This window comes from Narcine bancroftii, chromosome 1 (assembly GCF_036971445.1).
Source record: "Narcine bancroftii isolate sNarBan1 chromosome 1, sNarBan1.hap1, whole genome shotgun sequence".
NCBI lineage: Eukaryota > Metazoa > Chordata > Chondrichthyes > Torpediniformes > Narcinidae > Narcine > Narcine bancroftii.
The window spans coordinates 390262052-390276597 of record NC_091469.1 but is presented as its reverse complement, the minus strand read 5'-3'; the positions used below and the strand labels follow the sequence as shown (position 1 = coordinate 390276597).

Sequence of the window (14546 nt, the reverse complement as noted above, 5' to 3'; positions counted from 1 at the left end):
TATGACCATAATTTAATGAATGAGGGTGTTTGGATGCTTCAGACCAGTGCTGTCTGGTCTCCGTGAACTTTGTTTCCAATTTTTATTAGACATGCAAGTTTGCCTTTTTTAGAGGGAGGGGTTTGATTATTTGGGGTTGGGGGGATTGCTTTCTTTTTTTTATAAAGTGTGTTTGATCTAAAAGGGTACACACACAAGTTATATTATGTATAATCAAGGTTTTATTCAAAATGTTCAAATATTTTTGTATTTTTTCATACCCTAGCAAATGTATGTATGTGTGGATCTATATGGGTAGATTTTTAAATATTAAACTCAATAAAGATATTTTAAAAAGAAAAAAGTATCACAATAATCATTATATATATTGTGCCCAGGGATTTCAGAAAGGTAACCACACTGCTTACGGGTTTACAGCCACAATATTTGCATTTTATTATTGTTTTAGTACAATGGTGAAAAATCAAACATATTTTTGACTCACTTGAGAGCATGAAATACAAGAAAAACTCTTTGGAACAATACAACACTCGCATTTTTCATGTTCTCTGTATAATTAATCACAATATCGATTCAGTTAATGTATTCAGTATGCATCTCATGAAAAAGAAAAAATAGAAGAGATTTATATAATGGATTTCTACTGAATCTAATCATTCAAAGCCACAACATAATATTAGCTTCCAAAATATCAATGAATTGCAAAGCTTTTTTTTATGTGAAACATTTTCATCTCCCTTTTTTAACTCTGTTCTCATTGGCACTGTTTCTCTGGTTTGCCTCAGCCACCTCAATGTCAGATATAGGTTGAAGGTAGGCATCATATAATTACAAATACAGTGAATACAGGAATTAACTTGCTATTGCTTTTAAGAGAAGGCATAATTGTGAAAGGAAATCACAAGAAGGAATTTTACATTGTTATGAATTCTAGTAAATTATTGAAATGAAGAGCAAGGACAACAAAGAGGTTCTGGGGAATGCTCAAGAGATCACCTGAGTAAAAGGGTGTGTACACTTCTCCACAGAAATGAGTAATGATCTACTTTCATTATTTTTTCCATCTTAAAGGCATGTAATTTTGAATTTATTTAATCATTTTCCCCACGGAAATAATTTGGTCTATCAAATATTTCTTCAGGTAAATTAATGTGTTTTTTAAGTTCCCACATTTGCTAAGAATGTTTCTTTTTAGAAAAAATAATGACATCCATATAAATGTATTAAAAAAGTTAATCTGGAAGAATCTCTGCTTTTGGAACACTCTGGGAGATTTTGACATAGATTGTACCCCTTAGTTTCATGTTCAGAAACTAGAGTCAAAATTGTTTTAATTCTAGCTCAAGGGTTTGCTATATATTTTATTCATTGAAAAATAATTAGAATAAAATAAACTCCTGCTTCCAAAGTTTATGAAAATGAAAACAAGGATTATAATCTACATCAAAATATTGTTTCTTCTTCAACGATGTTTAAATATCTTGTATTTAAATGCAGCAGAAACTTTATTCTTCAGTGGTTTTCTGTTTCCTGACAAAAAAAGAGACAATGTCAAACATTGATACACATTGTATTAAAATGGGAATAATATTAAAACAAAAATTGTGATTTTTTTTATCTTTATGATTTCAAAGTTTAATCTCAAAGTAACAAGTTTAAAAAAGAGATCTGGCCTCTTTATTTTGATGTAGATGTGGCAGACTGATTTTTAAAAAATACCCACACATTCAATTCAAATGTGAATATCTTATAAATTTAACTGAAGTTGGCATTTGTTTGTAAAGTTGTTATTATTAACCATAAGACATGAGCAGAATTAGGCCATTCAGCCCATTGAGTCTGCTGCACCATTCAACTCATGGCTGATTTACTTTTCTTTTCAACTCCATTTTCCAGCCTTTTTCAAATTGTTATTCATATTTTCATCTGTCCTCCCATTGTTGAAATCGCCTTCACATTTTAGATTATCTGAATTGGGGTGGGCAACCTTTACTTTTAAAACTTACATTCCACCCTAAGTAATCCCTATGCCATAAGTGCTCTGTGATTGGTAAGGGTTTAAGGTGGTAATGTGAGTGGGAAGGAAAGGTTGAGAACACTACTCTAGACCGAATTGTTACAGAAATATTTTGCTTCAGAAAAATTGTCATTGGCCCATTTCCTTTGGAGTTGTGAAACCATCCACATAATGAGTCAATTAGGCATGATTAAAACTGTGGTTTTCAAACTTTTCCTTTTGTGACATATTATGTTATATTTTATATTATGTATACAAATGTTTTTGGAAGATAGATTGTGAGGTTTTTAGTTAGGTCATAAACAGATACAAACACTTCAAAAGAGATCTCATTTTAAAATGCAAGAGTTATGCATAAGGTGGTACCTAGTATTCTGCAAAGACAATAGACTCCTGTGTTGGAGATTTTCACAATAAGGTGCAAATGGAAGGGCCCATCTCAGGAAACTCATTAAATGATTTTGGGAGTCAGCAAGCTATTTTGGTGGAGTGTGCTGTTTCAGGAAGGTCATGTAGTTTTGCAAGCAGAGATAGTCAGATTTTTCTCTAAGTATGACAGAGAGGGAGAGGGAGGGAGAGAGAGAGAGAGAGAGAGAGAGAGAGAGGAGAGAGAGGAGAGAGGAGAGAGAGAGAGATAAAGAGAGAGAGAGCTAGTCTTCTGCAGTGGTTTTTGGAAGCTTGTTTGAAACCCCATTTTGAAGATAGGTTGTGAGTTCTGAGTTCAGCCTGTTCAAAGCCTTGTGGTCCATATAAGAGGAGATAGCTGGTTGTATAATGTTCTGCTTGGGACAAGGGAAACAGTAAAGGAACCCTGTGGTGACCTGAAAGAAAGAGGTCATCATCTGGGAAACTCTAATGGGGCAAGTGTCTTTGGAAAGACACTGAAGTGGCTGATCAGAAGGAATCAGTTTGTGTGTGTCCAATGAGCAACAAATATCTCTGAGCGGTAAACCTTATTGCGAAAATCTTTAGCATAGAAGTCTATTGTCTTTGCAGAATAGTAGCCACCATCTTATGCGTAACTCTTGCATTTTAAAATGAGATCTCTTTTGAAGTGTTTGTATCTGTTGATGACCTACCTAAAACCCCACAATCCAAAAACATATCTATACATAATATAAAATATAACTATTCACACTTTCCACTCACATACCATTTTAAGTATTCCCTTACTAATCACAGAGTAGTTATGGCATAGGGAATACTTTAGGTGAAATGTGAGTTTTAAAAAAAGGTTGCCCAACCCTGGTCTAAATGGTTTAAGTCAGTGGTTTTCAAACTTTTTCTTTCCATTCACATACTACCTTAAATATTCACTATGCCATAATTGCTCTGTGATTAGTAAAGGGACTGTTTAAGTTGGTACGTGAGTGGAAAGAAAAAGTTTGAAAACCACTGGTCTAAGTGAATAGCTAGATCTATAAAGTACCATGTAGTTTAATCAAGAAATCCCAGTTATCATTTACATTATACTTAAATGACCTTACTGAGATTCTGATAGTTAGGGCAAGGCCGACTTGAACATTTTAAATGACCTGTGGTTTAGTCAAGGTGTGCTGAGCTAAAGTAAATCATTCATCTTACAGAAATAAGAAGAAATGGGTGGATTTCTGACATGGTGAAGCTATGGTCAGGCGGTATAGGATTTAAAGGTACTGAAAATGAAAGAAATTAGGAGTTTTCTGGGTTTGTCTATTTGTTTATGCCATTTCATGGAAGGTTCTATAATCATCAAATCCTTTGATACAACATCTGTTCAAATAAATCAGCTGATATTCAGAGCTTCAGGGAACTCTCTTGGAACAATGATGACCTTATGTTCTGTTGGAATCTGCTTTGTGCCTTTAATTATTCTATTTTTGATTTAATTTCTAGCATCTGCATTTTTTTTGTTCTTTGTTCATTAAAGATAAATATGTTTTGGATGCAGGACACAATTGGTTCAATCCCTGAATAAACTTTTCAAAATAATCTTAGCCGTGATCTTGGTTTGGTGTGTCTGAACTCCAGAAAATGTATCTATATTCAAGATAGATGCATCAATTCACTGTTTGCCAACATTAAATGTAAAATGATTGAGTTATTATTTATAATAGCAGGATAATAGTACAACATGGACTAGGGCCGTTTCTATGTAATAGTGGTCTATGGTTCTAACATGAATAAAGTGGAGCTTGGATAACTTGGGAATGTGAGCAGATAGTTTAAGGATTTGTGGATGTTAACCACACCTAGATTTTCTTGTCATGTACAAGTTCAAATTCAAGTTTATTATCACCTGATTTTATAACTGAACAAAACAACACACCCTGGTCTTCAATGCAAAATCCAGACATAGCATACATACAAAGATACATACACATTACACATATATATACATATAAATATTGTTTAATAAATTGTAGAATCTTGAATGGTTTTTCCGCAACCTGATGGTACCGGCTCTGATGCTCCTGTATGTTTTCCCTGATGGGAGTAGTTGATGCTGTGTACAGGGTGGTAGGGGTCCTCAATGATTTTGTGAGCCTTTTTCAAACAACGATCCTGGTAAATCAGATCACTAATGGTGGGGGACAGGGAGGAGGGAGACCCTATGGATTCTATTCCGCTCTTATGGTCCTGTGATGGAACACTAATCTGATGCTCTATATCTACAGCAGCCCTACTACACTGTGATGCAGCTAACTAGGAAGCTCTCAAAAGAGCTCCTGTAGAAAGTTGCTGGTGGTCTTGCCCACCTCAGTCTTCTCTAGAAGTGTAGTCACTGTTGCACTTTCCTCTCAAGTGAGGGAAATGTTGCATGTCCACTAAGTGAACTTGGTGCTCTCTACTCTCTCCTCTATGGAGTTATTAATGTGTATGGAGGGAGGTTGTCCCTGGTCCTTTTGAAGTCCACAATAATCTCCTTTGTCTTGTCCACATTGAGACTCAGGTTGTTACTCTTGCACCATAATTACAAGATTTTCCATTTCTTCTCTGTAACACAACTCATCGCTATTGCTGATGAAGCCAACTACATATGATGACTCTGTAATCATAACTGGATTTGGCTTTACTGTCATGGTTCAGTACCATGAACAGGAGGGGCTGGACATACCCCTGAGGTGTGATGGTGCTCAAAGTTCCGCTGCTAATCAGGACAGACTCTGGTCTTTCTGTTAGGAAGGCCAAAATCCTGATGCAGAGAGGTGTGTTCAGTCCCAGTGAAGACAACTTCTTCATTAACTTCTGGGGAATGAATGTATCAAATGCCAAACTGGTCAATGAACAGCAGCCTGGCAGATGTGGCATTGTTCTCCAGATGGGCCAGGACATAGTAAAGGGATAAAGCTATAGCATTGTCAGAAGAACAGTTTCTTTTCTAGGAAAGTTGAAATGGGTTCACCTTAAAGAATTTCATAATGTTGGATGTCTGAGTCACAGGGCAGATGTCATTGAGGCCTGTTACTGTCACCCTCTTTGGAATCAGCATGATGGCAGCTGTCTTGATAGGGATGATAGACTGCTGCAGTGACATGTTGAAGATATCTGTAAGGACCTCTGTCAGTAGGGTTTGTGCAGTTCATCAGTACCCGACTAGGTCTGTTGTCTGGTTCCATGCCTTGTGTGGGTTAACCATGGATGGGGTTCTCCTCACCTCAGCAAAATGGATGACTGATCATCAGGGGTACATGGAGCATTCTTTGACTTTAGCCTGTTTTTCTCATCAAACTGTGCATAGAAGATGTTCAGTCATTCTGGGGATTACTCACTACTTTTGTAGCATCAATCGCAATGTTCTTTCTTTCCAGTTGTGTCAAACTTTACCTTTTATGGAAAGAACTGTTGTATTGACCATTCCTGAGTTGTTTTGGATCAGTTGGGAAATTTGACCAGATATTTCAAGCAATGAGTTATCTCTGTATCACAATACAATTTCTGCATAGTCACACAACAATATTCTGGTTGGAATCTTCTTAGAGAACCTAGACTTTGGTTTCCCTGGAGAAATCCTCTCCCATCAATTCCAGGTATCTGATGACCTGTTATACATGTCCCTGCATTCATCACTACCCACTGCCTACAGCACTGGCATTCTGACACCCATCCCCCCCACCCCATTTCTGCTTCTTGGAATTGGCTAACTTCCAGGCCCTGACCTCTGACATGACATCCATGGCCCCAAAATGACCACCTCTAAGTTCCTGTTCAGCAGCTCACAAATTCCCTTCATCTAAACCATCCAAACAAAGTCAATCTCCCATCAGTCAACCTACCAATTTCATACCCTCAAATGGACTTGTGGCTCCTAATCATCTTGAACTGAGCCTCTGCATGTAATTCTGTGTACCACAAATCTTGATTCTGAGAATGCACAAAGCTTAGTTTGCCTCCAGCTTGTAGCAGAAGACAACAAGTTTGAAAAAAAAAATAGGCTGTCATGCTATGCTTTGTCAAAGCAGATAATTGTTAGTCTGTAAACTCAGGGAAAAGAGAAAATTATCTGACCTACTGTGAATCTTAAGAGTGCAGTTAGTCAGGCTTCAGGAAAGAACGGAGGCAGGGTTACTGGAAGCTAAAAATGTTCAACAAACATTAGCAAACTTTAAAATGAACTAAGTATTGGCCTCACATCTTCCAAGATTTAAAGGTGGAAGGCAGGGGATGGGTTGCTATCAGACAAGGAGTCTGTGAAGTTTTAATATTAAGGGAGCTTTGTTAAACAAATAAAAGTAAATGAAAATATGCCCAGGACACAAGCTACAAAGAATCCCCAGAAATCCTCATTTCCTTAAAATAAGCAACCCATGAGATGCTCAGATTTTATTTGGGAGGTGTTGAGTTTGAATAGTTGTGACTTTCCTTCTAAAGTTTTTAAATTAATGCTTTAAGAAATAGAAACTCCATCTTGCTTAGGCATCCAGACTGTTGACTAGCAATGAGGGAGCAGGAGTTTGCAAATCTTGAATTTTCATCCAATGTGTCAAATGTTTGCCAACATCTGAGAATTTTGCAGAGCTGATCATCTTACTGCCAATTAGTCTCTTTATTCTGGGAATAAGAGCTATGATAGCATATGGAATCACATAATGGGTTTCATCTTTTACAGTCCATGCTGGGATTTGGAATCTGCTAACACTTCATCTTGTGTGCCAGCACCATTTCTGTCCATGAGAAAAAGATGTGCTAATCCCATGGTGATTAAAGCAAACATACAAAACCCTAGCACTGCCTCTGCGGGAAATGTAAAATAAATGAGAAAAGTCTTAAAATACACAGCAAATTAGGTAACATCTCTGAAGAGGGAAAGATTTCAAGTCTCAGTTGGTGACCTTTCATCTGAACTATGATTCATCAACCTGAAATGTTATCTCTTTCTCTATTCTTATTTGATTTCTGATCTGTGAAGTAGTCTCATCTAGTTCCTATTTCTTAAAAATAAATATAGCCTGATGGAATGGACTAAAGCGCTAGATTACCTCTGGCATTATTTATTGACAATAGTGGTTGTCTGTACACAGGAATGCTTCATCTAATCTCCATTAATGCCAATCCTCAATGGCACAACTTTACAATTCTCATCAATCTTTGTTCAGCTCATTCCATCTTTCCATAAAGTTCTCTAACAGTGTGTGTGTGTGTGTGTGTGTGTGTGTGTATTTATATATATAAACAATTTGCTGATCTCTAGGATTGTTCAACTGTCACACCACCTACAGGAAGAAGTTGCTTCCCAGTCTGGTAGTCTTAGTTTTATAGCTCCTTGAAGATAGTATCTCAAAGATTCTATGGGCCAGATAGTAAAGGTCCTCAATGATTCTCTGAGCCCTATTTAAGTACCACTCCCTGTAGATATTATTGAACATAAATGCAACAGATCGCTAATCAATGAGTAGTGTACATTTCCTGTGGGCCAGGTGCCTCCATAATGGCTTTAGCCTCTTTCCTCTTTCTCCACTGAAGGGTTTCAGAGCTCGTGTCCTTGTAGAGTGCAGGAAAAGAAAGCTATCGGCCTGTCTGCCTGCTTAAGGGCCATCGGCAGAGCTACATTGGAGGAATCACTCTCTACCTGGAATGGTGCATTTTCATCCACCACATGCATGGTGGCTTTAGCAATATAACTCCTGAATTAGCTAAAATCTGCCAGGGCTTTGGCTGATAATGGAAAGGAGATGGATTTTAAAAGGTGGAGGACCTTTTCAGTGTAATGAGGTACCCACTGGGTATAGATTGAGAAGAAGCCCATGCACCTCCTTAAAGCTTTCATGGTCCTTGAATTCAGGAGGGCTAACAGGGGGAACATAAAGTCAGGGTCTGGGCCAATGACACTATTCTCCACTACATAACCCAGTATAGCTAGAAGTTCAATGCAAAACACACACTTACTGACATTGTACGTGAGGTTCAGGGATTTGGCTGTGTGCAGAAACTTCTGAAGATTGGCGTCGTGGACCTCCAGATTGTGTCCACAAATGGTGACATTGTCAAGATAGGGAAAGGTAGCCCTGAGCTCGTACTAAACTACCATTTCAACCATCTGCCTCTGGAAGATCAAGACCCCATTCATAATACCAAAAGGGACCCTCAGGATCTGATAAAGACGTCCATCTCCTTCGAATGCTGTGTAGGGGTAGCCCTCGGAATGGATCAGTAGCTGGTGATTATGCAGCTTTCAGGTCAATGGTCAAATAGACCGGGTACTGCACAATTTCATTCACCATATCTGAGATTTGGGGAAGGGATATGCATCCAGCAGAGTGAAGCGATTAATAGTTGGCTCTAGTCAATCACTAGCCTGGGCTTTTCTCCCCCTCTACCGACTACCACCTGAGCTCTCCATGGGCTGGTACTGTGTTCAATGATTTTATTCCTCAAGCATCCGCTGTATTTCTGCTCTAATAAATTCTTGGTGCCCTGCATTATATCACTTGCTCTTTGTGGTGAACCACTTACAGTTAGGTTCTGAAACAAGTGTGGGGCAGTTCGATATTCAGTATGGAGAGACCACATGTAGTGTCTAGCTTTTGGGACCTTCCCTTCTGCACTGTGATTGGGGGGTGGGGAGCGTGGGCTTGAGTACTCAGTGGTCATGCTTTTAAGGTAACACAGGAAGTCAAGGCCCAGCAACACAGAAGCACACAACTCCTCCAATACATACAATCAGAACCTACAAAATTTCCCCCCCCATCCACCTTTACAGTTAAGTTTGCTGTGCAATACCCCTGAATAGTTGCTAAATACGATTGCAATGTCAGATAAATACAGTAGTCCATTGGGTAAACCTTTAGGTTTATTAAGCTCTCAGTTGAGCCAGTATCTATCCATCAGATGACTGTTTCCCCTCACCTCCATCGTTGAGTTGTTCAGCTGGTGGATTTTTGCAAAGTCGAGGACAACTGATGCCAGTACTGAGGGCCGGGAATATGGTGTCAACCATGAGGAGCAACAAGATGGCTACCATTCCCACTGTTGCTTCACTTCTCAATTTCCTCAATGCTTCATTTCCAGTAGTTGTTCCCACCATGAGGCGCAGCAAGATTGCAGCAGTGAGCAGCACGGAGAAGCAGACACCCACACTTCTGGGCTTGAGCATAGGGCATACAATAGTTCAGGGTCCCACACACTGTCGCCTTCCTGGTGTTCCCCTTGGCCCAACAGACTTTCACCCAGTATCTCCTCTTACCACATCCTGAAGACTGAATCCTTCGCAGGGTATCTTGTGCAGGGGTGTTTGGTCTGTCCACAGGAGTAGCATCCCTGGTTGTGTGTGGCCACAGTAGTCTTTACTGGGAATAGTTGCGCTCCGCAGGCCTGGTCTTCCAAGAAGGCGCCGCACTCCCAGTTGGGCCTGTTCAAGAGATTTTGCCAGATCGAGGATACTGGCAAGGTCTATCTTCCCCAACTCTAGCAATCACTGCCTCACATACATTGATCTCACTCTGCCACAAGTGTATCCTGGACTTGCTCTTCTTCCTCACCTGGGAAGAGACCACTTTGTAGTGGCACTCTGTCGCAAGTGTCCATAGTTCCAGAACATAGCCATCCAGCGATTCACCCAGTCATTGCGACATTGAGAGTTGGTGTCTCACCAGCATGTCATTCTGAGGCCTCATGTAGTGGGCCTTCAGGCCTTTGATGGCTATCTCATATGTCATGCAGTCCCTGATGACTGTGTACCTCTTGGGACCGACTTCCAAGAGGAGGGCCGATCTCTGGAGGCTGTTGGAGTGGAAGACTTCTTAGGTGTCCATTAGGCAAGATTTGAAGCACTCAACCAGTAGGCGAATTCTTCCAGGCCTTCTGGGGACTGAGGGTCACCATGGAGCATGCTTGGCTTCCATAGAGCTTCCATCCGGTTTTCAAAAGTAAGCTAATAAAATTGAAACATGACTTGTGTGGAGCACAAATATGCTTTTATTAGCTTACAATTAACAGCCGATATCTACAATGGTCTTAAGGTAAATTTGAGACAAGGCGAGAAAACAGGGTTTAATATCAGAAGCGATGGGGCAAAGCCAAAAGGAGGGGTTGGCCATCTAATCTACCATAAACAGTGAATTCCAGTTCACTGCAGGACACAAGGTTGTTGTCATTACACCATTCAATGAGCTGCTGTCTTCCTCCTCTATGCTTCCTCTTTGGAGTTTGTGATTCTGTTGACAACTGTGGTTTCACTGGCAAATTTGTAGATAGCATTGGAATTGTGCCTGGCCACACAGTCATGGGTATGTAATGAGTAGGACAGTGGACTAAGCATGCATCCTTGAGGTGCACCTGTGTGGATAGTTTGCAAGGAGGGGAATTTTCCAAATTGTACTGGCTGTGGTCTTATGATGAGGGAGTCAATTATGCAGTTGGAAAGTGGGGTACAGAGGTTCTGGTTTCAGAGCTTGTTGACCAGCACTGAGGGAATAATGGGGTTGAAGGCCATTGGAGCTGTCATCTCTGAAGAGCAGCTATATGTATGAGTTGCTGTTTTCGAGGTGATCCAGAGCTGAGTGGAGAGCCAGCGATATTGGTTCTGCTGTAGAGCGATTGCGATGATAGGCCAATTGCAGTGATGAGAAGTGATGTGACAGACAATACTAACGAGGAAGAAAACACAAAGCTTGAAGCTTGTAAATTGTTTTATATTTTTTGATCTAGTTAGGTTTAAGGATCAATAGTAATATTGCATCGGGAGAAAAGATAATGTATTTCTAATTGCAGTGTTACGAGCCCAGAAGACCCCAAAACCCAGTGGCAATAGATATTCACCAAGACAAATGGTTAGTTAAACAAAAGTTGTTTTTAATTATCTTTAAACATGAAAATAGGATCAAACTTTAACTTATTACTATTAACTTAAGTCCCTTCTAAGTGCACGTGTATGTAATTGTATGCAAGTTTTGATTTTTTAAATAATTTTTTAAATTTTCCACACTGTGAACCATATCAACCAAAATATGTACAAACATATGTCATTAAATTTAAAGTGGTCTTTTCCGCCCCACCTTCCCTCCCTCACCTCTACCCACCCCCCTCCCAATACCCATAAATATTCAACTTATACAATAAAACCATAAAACAATATTTTCACACAAAGGAAAACAAACAAGAAAAATGTGTCATCTATTCATTACACACTGAATCCAGTCGTTTTATCATTTTCACTCTCATTTTAGGGGATGGAGGTTGTAGGCAAGCTCTCTCTGATATCGTCCATTTATGGCTTCCAAATTTGTTCAAACGTCGTGACTTTATTTTTTAAATTGAATGTTATTTTTCTGATGGAATACATTTATTCATTTCCATATACCACTGCTGTATACTCATGCTCTCTTCCATTTTCCAAGTTGACATTATACTTTTTTTTGCTATCGCTAAGGCTATCATAATGAATTTGTTTTTGCACTTTATCCAATTTGAGGCCCAATTCTCTACTTCTTGTTACTTAAAATAAATATCTCTGGTTTTTTGGTATGTTATTTTTTGTAATTTTATTTAGTATCTGATTTAATTCTTCCCAAAATGTTCTTGCATACACCTCTTTTCCACTTCTTTGCCACCTTCATCCCTCTTTTCCCCATTTTCATCTCTTAGTTTTCTCTTATTACACTTAATATACAACAACATATTTAAGACAAAGTACCCCCGCAGTTCCCACATCCACTAATACCTGAACCCCAAAGTTCCCCCCTCTGAGTTGCCCCATACCCCTTGCCAGGCAACTACAACTCCCCTTTTCATTTGGGTTGCGATCTTGTTCGCAGTGTCAACGGATTTTGCAGGGACAGTTATTCCCCCTCCACCCAGCCCTCTCCAGGAAACCCTTTTTTTTTTTTTAAAAAAAAACACACATAACAAAGCTCTCTCTTTTTTTTCTCCCTTATTCCCTTCCTTCCCTTCTCTTTTCCCTCTTTAGTTCTTTACATATACATTGTTTTTACATCTTTATATATACTTTATCGCCATTCTTCATTCTTGTTACATCTCTTTTCCTGTCCTGCAAACGTTCTCAAATTCTTGCACTTTCTCTGGATCCGAGAACAGTCTGTTTTGCTGCCCAGGTATAAATAATTTAAGCACGGCTAATATGAATTTTTAACCTTTTCTCTACAAAGTTGATTTCGCAGTATTAAATTCCTTCCTTCTCTTTAAGAGTTCAAAATTTGTGTCTGGGTAAAAAAATATTTTTTGACCCTTGTATTCCAATGATCTCCAATCATCTCTAATTTTATTCCTTGCCCATTCCAGTATATTTTCTCTTGTCGTATATCACAAAAATTTTACTCAGACGGATCTTGGTTTCTGGTATCCTCTTTCTCCTCTGATTGCACACTGAGCTCCGAGAGTCATTTTTGTAGTGTACTGGCTGGTGGGTCACGACTCTGCAGGGCAGGTACTGACCTCGAAGGTTGGATGTTCCTCGTCACCACAGCATCCTGTACCTTCCTGTAGGTAAGACCTTCATCCTTCTCTGGCAACTTTTTTACCTTTTTTTCCAGCTGTTCTTACTTTCTCCTTCTTGGAAGCCATCTTCTTTCTCTTCTCTGTATCTTTATCTTCTATTTCTTGTACTTTATTTCTGTTATGCTTTGCTTTTTCCCGACATTTTTTTCTATTTTCCTGGAGAGGGCTGGTTTTCCTGACTGACAACTACTCCATCATGTGACTCCCCAGAAAAGTTCTTTGATTCACAGTCCATTCTCACTCTTCCAAGTTCACCGGTATCAGAGAATTCTTATACTGTGCACAGAATTCAACATTTGCAAATCTTCACCAGGCTTTGGAGCTTGAAAAGTAAATGGTTACCACTAAGGAAGTTTTTTGTTGGTTTTCAAAGATAGATTGGTTGTTCGCTGGACACCCACAAGAGATTCCTTGTAACCGGCCACTTCAGTGTCTTGCCGAAGAAACATGCCCCATCAGGGTTTTCCAGATGATAACCTTTCTTTCATGTCATCACAGAATTCCTTTTTATTTATCTTATTTCAAGTGAAACATTAGACAGCCAGTCCTCTCTTCTTGGATGAACTACAAAACTTTGATCAGGCTGAACTAAGCACTCACAACCAGTCTTCAAAATGGGATTTTCCCACAAGCTTGCCAGCTTGTCCTGTTCCAGTCCCAGGTGCTGGTGCTGAGTGTAAAACTGCCAAACAATTCCGCCCGCACGCACGCTAAAGTGTTTGTATCTGATCTACACTTAAAAACTGCCCCAATTTATCTCCCAAAAACATACCTACATACAATAAAGTTTATAGATACTTATTTTAGTAGGAATATTTGTGCTACATATCTTAACAATTAAAAGTGATGTTGAGATGAGATAGTCTACAGTTAATTTTATCACTTGCAAATAAATTTCCATTTGCATTAACTAAGTTGGTACAGAGTTAAAGCTTGGAAATTTCCTAAATCTGACATAGAACTATTTTGAAAAACTGAAAGGCAAATGCTGAGAAGAATCATAATTTGATAAGGCCATGACAAGAGAGTAGGTTAGGAAATTATAAATGTAATTTCTATCTTAATTTCTGAAAATAAGAACCAAAAGGTTTCAGCGCTCTGTGATCTTTTTCTCCCCCCATAAATATGATGTAAATTCATCACAATTCCCAACATAGATCTTTAAGGTAACTGAACCTAAATATATGCATCTTGTAATACAAAAGGATATTCTGAATGAGAAGCATTTTATTACACAAGATTTTCAAGCTCTTGAACTTTGTTTTATTTCAAGTGAATCAGCCAGATAATTATATAAAGAAGTGTCTCCAATAATGGTCTGAGAATGAACTGAAAATGTGGCACACTGTTGCATTAATAATCTAGTTTGGTTTTGCAAGCATCTTGAGAAATAAATTGCAAGGGGCTACTGGAGAATTCTAAAAATTCAAAGATTCCTTTTATTGTCATAATATCTTAATGTAATATACATGATATAGAACATGGAACATTTCAGCATGGCCCACAATGTTGTGCCGATTTATACCCAAAACCAAAACACTCTGCCTCATAACCCTCTATTTATCTTTCATCCATGTGCCTGAACAAGTCTCTTAAA

General features: G+C 38.8%; 1 protein-coding gene across 2 annotated transcripts in view; it reads right to left on the bottom strand.

Moving 5' to 3' along the window:
- Positions 1–410: 410 nt before the first annotated feature.
- The window catches only part of tfpi2 (tissue factor pathway inhibitor 2), a 65578-nt gene continuing 51442 nt past the window's right edge, over positions 411–14546 (bottom strand). For both annotated transcript variants that reach the window (XM_069915648.1, XM_069915656.1), the window contains one exon: positions 411–1530. In XM_069915648.1, the coding sequence (XP_069771749.1) occupies positions 1463–1530 (68 nt within the window). In that variant the 3' untranslated portion in view covers positions 411–1462. The remainder of the gene's footprint in view (positions 1531–14546) is intronic.